The sequence below is a fragment of the Vigna angularis genome, chromosome 9 (genome assembly GCF_016808095.1).
Source record: "Vigna angularis cultivar LongXiaoDou No.4 chromosome 9, ASM1680809v1, whole genome shotgun sequence".
In the NCBI taxonomy this organism is placed as follows: Eukaryota; Viridiplantae; Streptophyta; class Magnoliopsida; order Fabales; family Fabaceae; genus Vigna; species Vigna angularis.
Window position 1 is genome coordinate 19,519,857 of NC_068978.1, and position 6,796 is coordinate 19,526,652.

Genomic DNA, 6,796 nt, shown 5'->3' on the forward strand with positions numbered 1-6,796 from the left:
TAGAGCACAAGGAAGATAAACTATTAAGAGTAATTAGGATAAACTTAAATCGGGTTATTAGCATATGGGTCATAATTAGGCCATACCTAATTAGAAGTCTATCACGAAAGTCTATAAATACAGGTTTCACATTGGAGTGCTTTATATAGATGATACCCAAAACCCATTAGGGTGCGATTGGGTGCGTAAAAAGTACAAAAAGGAGGCGAACGTCGGAGTTAGGGCGAGAGCCTTCCAAATGATGATAAATGCCTACCCGTTCAGATGCAGCTGGGTGGGGGTCACATTTAACTTCCGTAGAACGCCCATCTAGAAGTCTAAAAAAGGAAACCCAAACGAACATGTTGCGAAAGATGGTAGAATACACAGAAAAAATCAATCGCATAACCTTCACTCTCGTGACAAACACGTTGATTCCTTTTGCAAACAACTAATTTAAAGCATGTGGCATCGACAACCTCCGCCACTAAGTCCACTCGATCCTTGAAATTTTGCAAGGATGAACTGATGTAGAAGTAGGGAACATAAAGCCCTACCTCATGAGGAGCCCAACCATATCCCAGAACGGGCAATAGCGGAGCCAATGAGCCTCGTCCACTCACCGGCCGCATTTATCTCTATGGCACCCATCGCACCCTCCTCAACCGGATCCGCACCCTCCCCAACCAAAGTAACATCGTTATTATATGCATGGATGCTCCACCGTCAACTGAAGGCTCCTCCCGCTCGGTTGACCCCAAAATGGAAGACTCAACAGACGATGACAACTCTAATGCATCATCAGCATACCCCCGACTTTACCTCCCAACGAACCCCTCAGACGACAAAAACCCTACAAATGACATTATTACCTTTGAAAGAGAGAAGTGAATAAATGCTGAGAAAAAGCGTAAGTGTGAAAATGACAACGACCACACTCCCTATTTATAGCCAAAAAGAAAGTTTTCTCGGGCGAATCTTAACCTTTAAATCCGCTTAATCCAACGTTCCAAAACACTAAACTATGTACAAGACCGAACAATATATACTAAACTAGTGGATCTTCTCCTTCCAAAGCTTGCTCCACCGAGACCTCTTCTACTTCTGCTCACATCAATCGGATGATCATTGGAAAGGATAAACCGAACGGGTAACCATGGCAAAACAGAAAAGTAGGGTAAGCTAGTGTAATTTAACAATCAAGTTAACATACAATTCAATAAACCAATAAAACACTCATACATTTGCATAAAACACATACACATATTAACCGACCACTTTACTTTGACTGTCCGAACTGGTATGAATATGTAGCTATGGTCGTTCGTGCACTCGTGGGTGTAGTAACTAGAAACCCATCAGCTGCCACACGAGGTTAGCCCGTTATACCTCACCTAAGATCTTCTCCCTTAGACTAGGACCTTCTGTTATTCTCACGACATGAATTACCCACCTCTACTTGAGATTTGGTAACCATTAGAATGTCAGGATGAACGTCGTGGATTCCACTATCCATATTCATACCATATTATTACATTGAAAACCAACCACCGAGACATTCCTCCTTGGAATGCTCTTTCATATTTACCTTTAGAAATCTCATACTATACTACAATATCAACGTTATTTCTCATACATAATACATTTAAACCACTGAAATAAACACTCACAATACAATATAACCTTAACCCTTTACAGACCGAAAGCTTCCTAGTAAGGTCAAACCGAACGGTAACAATTATCACCTAAGAATATGACCAAATACTAATCACTTAGACAAAACTCTTATAACTTAGACAGAACACTTAGTACGAGACTGAACGGTCTTTCACTATCTAAAGAACAGGACCAAATGATCCATACTAGGTAATGTTGAAGAAGTAGCCAAACACTATTACTGACCGACTACTAGAAGTGAGACCGAATACTATAACATTCTGATTCTATAGCAAGGCCGAGAACCAATATTAGACCGAACACCCCAACAAAATTGAATGCTAATATAGACCGAATTCTAAAAGAAGACCTATCCCCACTAAGAGACCGAGCTCTAGTGTAGGACCAAAAGGTACCATAGTATGACCGAACGGTATAATAAAACGAATACCAACTCAAACAGAACGGTCATTAACTGGTAACGCCCATAAGAGGCCAAACACAATTAAGACCGAATACCGATACTGATACTAGATCGAACACTATTTTAAAAATCAACTACTAGTACAAGACTGATCGGTGATTAACTAAAGTTCCACATAAGCATAACTTAATTAAGACCGGATACAAGGAGAAGGCCGAACGGTCAACGAAGGACCCTCAGCGAACTACATAATTCTGGAGAATGACTGCAGAATTATGATCAACACCAAATCTTTACCAATTTCTTTCATTCTTCTTAACTTCTAATCCTCCCAATTTTATATTATACAAACCTATACATTTCTAAAGAACATCTAAACATTTCTCATACAGACCAAACTCACCGAACCCAAATTCTCCACTTTTACTACCACAATTCCTTCCAATACCACTCGGTCACTGAACCAACACTATGCAGAACCACAATCAACATGAATACAACATATAATATTCTTCAATAACCATATCAAGCACACAATCATTCAGTTTCACACACATGCATCCCCAAGACACAACATTTTCATACATCATAAACTAAGCAATTAAATTAACTAGCTTCCCTTGCCTTTTTGACCGAACCGTACACTCAACGGCGGTAGAACTCGATCACCACCTAAAATTCACCGATTCATAAGAATAAACCCACCAAAAGATCAAATTTATGATCAGAAATGGGAAGAGGAAGTAGATGAACACATGCAACTAGAAAATTGACTTGCATGTATCAAAAAGTTTTGGAATCTCACAAGAACTCAAGAACTCGAGACTCACCAGCCCTAAACGAGACTTTGATCGGTTGAAAATGTTGTTTTGGACTCCAAGATGACTTAAACTTGGTCTAATTATAAAGTACATTAAGTAAGATGAGAGATTTTTTAGAGAGAAGAGGATAAAAGAAGAGATCAGAACTTTGGAGAGAGAGAGTGCATGCAAAGAATGAAGTAAAATTTTGAAACTTTTACTTATATACTACCGTAAAAAATCGACCGTCCACTCAAATGCATACACATGTCTTTCCAATTTCTCAGTTCTTATATGCGTACTGTATGACCGTCCAATCAGCCATGAACCGAGCTATCAACCATCCAACAACGAAATGACCGATCAGTCAGACCACAAACAAGATAAGCTATTAAGAATAATTAGGTTAAACCTAAACCATATTACTAGCATATGAGCCGTAATTCGGTTAGAACTAATTAGAAGTTCATCAATGAAGTTTATAAATACAGGTTTGACATTCAGGTAGTGTGATACTTTTTACTATGCATTTATTATCATACTATGTAGACAAACACTGACTTGAGTCTTGGAATGCTTTCTGCAAGGAACATCCGGATGAACTGAATAGTACAAAAAGATTCAAGATTATATTGTGACCTAAACTTCGAAAAAAAAGACAATTTGTGTAAGTAAACAAATCGAAACAATCATATTTAAATTATTATATATATATATATATATCTTTTATAATAAATAGATAAAATATCATATAAAAATTATTTAGTGTGCATAATTAAGTTATTTAAACTACAAGATTAAAAACATATATTAGACAATTTAGTTTTTAATTCAAAGTAATTGACATAAAGTAAAAAATATTCAATGGACAACTAAAGCCATTCCAATATAATATTTAGAACCATTAAAATGCGCCTATATAGCAACTATAATGATGTCATTGTTAGTAGAAGTTATCTTCCTTATCTTTTAATTTTGTTATCTAACACGTCATGTCTTGCCAAACTATTCCTCGTCTCTTGATAACCTAAGTTAACTACTTGTTAACAAAACTTAGTTCGAAAAAACAATAAATTATAGAACATATAAAGGGGAAATGACTGCTTACAAGTACAGTGAATACATTCAATTTGATCTTCCAAACTCCACTTTAACTAACCTCTTGCTACAGTAACCGCCTACTTTCAACATCATCTCAACTGTCCACGACAACGACCCTATTCTTGTCTCCTTACACATTTTCATTCATTATTTATAACACTAATAACTAATAATGCACCCAACAACATCACATCACACAACAATGCACGCTAATACGAAGTAACATTGCACTTTTCCATCAAAATTTGCAATTACCATTTCTATTCATTTTCTATATAATAATTAGAATGAAAGCTTCACTTCACCTCACTCCACTCCACTCCACTCCACTTATCCACTCTTTCACGATGAAAAAATTCTCTGCTTACCTGTCATCCTTTCTTCTCTTCCTTTTTCTAGCACCCGCACGTGCCGACCTCCCCGGCACGTGGGAGGTTCTCGTCGCCGACGCCGGCATAGCCTCCATGCACACGGCCGTCACGCGGTTCAACACCGCCGTCCTCCTCGACCGGACCAACATCGGGCCCTCAAGAAAACTCCTCCCCAAGGGTCAGTGCCGCTACGACCGGAACGATGCCCTGTTAAAGCGCGACTGCTACGCGCACTCTGTCCACCTCGACCTCGAAACTAACCAGGTCCGTCCTTTGAAAATCCTCACCGACACGTGGTGTTCCTCTGGTCAGTTCCTCCCCGACGGAACTCTTCTGCAGACCGGCGGCGACATTGACGGGTTGAAAAAGATCCGAATGTTCAGCCCGTGTGACGCAACCGGGTTCTGCGACTGGAAAGAGCTAGAGGACGTCGAATTGGCGGAAGGCAGATGGTACGCCACTAACCAGATTTTGCCGGACGGATCGGTGATTATAATCGGCGGAAGAGGCTCCAACACTGTCGAATTTTTCCCTCCACGCAAAAACGGTGCGGTTTCGTTTCCCTTTTTGGCTGAAACGGAAGACACGCAGATGGATAACTTATACCCTTACGTCCATCTTCTTCCTAACGGTCACCTTTTCGTTTTCGCCAACACGCGGTCGGTGATGTATGATTTCACGCGCCACGTCATCGTTAAGGAATACCCTAAATTGGAGGGCGGTCCGCGGAACTACCCTTCTGCAGGGTCCTCCGCGATGTTGGCTTTACAAGAGGACTACTCAAAAGCGGAGATTGTTGTGTGCGGCGGCGCGCAATACGGAGCTTTTTTGCTGCGGAGTACGGACTCCCCGGCGCACGGTAGCTGTGGGCGCATACTAGCTCTGGGGGACAACGAAAATCCGAAATGGGAAATGGAGAACATGCCGTTTGGGAGAATAATGGGGGATATGGTGATGCTTCCAAACGGCGACGTTTTGGTTATTAATGGAGCTATGTCCGGAACACAGGGGTTTGAGTCGGCTAGTAATCCTTGTTTGAACCCGGTTCTGTACCGGCCTGATCAACCAGTTGGGTTGCGGTTCATGGTTTTGAACCCTGGCTCAGTCCCGAGAATGTACCACGCAACGGCGAATTTGTTACCTGACGGGAGGGTTCTCCTTGCGGGAAGTAACCCGCATGTTCTGTACCGGTTCGACGCTGAGTATCCGACCGAGTTAAGAGTTGAAGCGTTTTCGCCCGAGTATTTGTCCCCGGACAGGGCGAATCTTAGACCGGTTATTGAGGAGGTGCCCGAAACGGTGCGCTTTGGGGAGAGTTTCGATGTGGTGGTTTCAGTTTCTTTGCCTGTGGTGGGGATCGTCGAAGTGAATTTGGCCAGTGCTCCTTTCGCTACGCATTCGTTTTCGCAGGGACAACGTCTGGTCAAACTGGCGGTTTCCTCTGCTGCGCCAGACGGCGACGGGAAGTACCGGATTGGCGTCACCTCGCCACCAAGTGGGAAAGTGGTGCCGCCAGGGTATTACATGGCCTTCGCGGTGAACCAGGGCGTGCCCAGCGTTGCAAAGTGGGTACACGTGGCGTAGCTGTGAAGTAACGAAGTTTGATGCTGTTTTCAAAATTAAAATTCTATTTAATTTTATTTACTTTTTGTTTATTGGGCAGCTGGAAAATTAAAATTTAGTTTATGCAATTGTTAATAGGCGTTGGCAGCGTAGCCGTTAATTGGAAACAATGATTAATGAGACTTTAGCAATGAATTATAGATTTAATTAATACCGTACTACTACAATGTGATGTTTAGGTAGATGGATATCTATGTATCAGATAGTTATGATGTGATCTCATGATAAAAGGAAATTTGTTTAAGAAACATTAATGAACGAAATTTTTAATTCAGGATTGTCATTTTTAATCAAATGATTTAAACAGTGCTAATATTTTTATTATATTACGTAGTTCAACAGAAAAAAGTATTACTAAATATTGTCTATAATGTTAAGAATTAATAAACGTATCTATTTAGAATGACCGACAATTTATTATTAATTAATTTTAGATAAAATGAAAATTAAGAATTTAAATGTGTAGAAGTCCAGTGGTCCTGATTTCAATTGCTTTTTATATAAAGCAATTGTTACATGTGTCAAACCATAACATCAAGTATTAATAAGATGTTACTCTTTCAATGGATAATATATATATATATATATATATATATATATATATATATATATATATATATATATATATATATATATATATATATATATATATATATGTGTGTGTGTGTGTGTGTGATTTAATAAATATACTATATAATATAGATAATATGGTTCAACTAAATTTTATTAACCTAATAGATAGAAAATATTTTAAGATATTTTATTGATGTAGATATTCATGTATTAAAAATATATTTGACCAAATCTCAACTAGATTACACCTTAATATTTTTTAATATTAT

The 6,796-nt window shown here is 39.2% G+C and overlaps 1 protein-coding gene across 1 annotated transcript; it reads left to right on the forward strand.

Moving 5' to 3' along the window:
* Positions 1-4,137: 4,137 nt before the first annotated feature.
* Positions 4,138-6,076, forward strand: LOC108346873 (aldehyde oxidase GLOX). Its single transcript, XM_017585932.2, has one exon. The coding sequence runs from the start codon at positions 4,248-4,250 to the stop codon at positions 5,913-5,915; it is 1,668 nt and encodes a 555-aa protein (XP_017441421.2). The 5' UTR covers positions 4,138-4,247; the 3' UTR covers positions 5,916-6,076.
* The last annotated feature ends 720 nt before the right edge of the window (positions 6,077-6,796 follow it).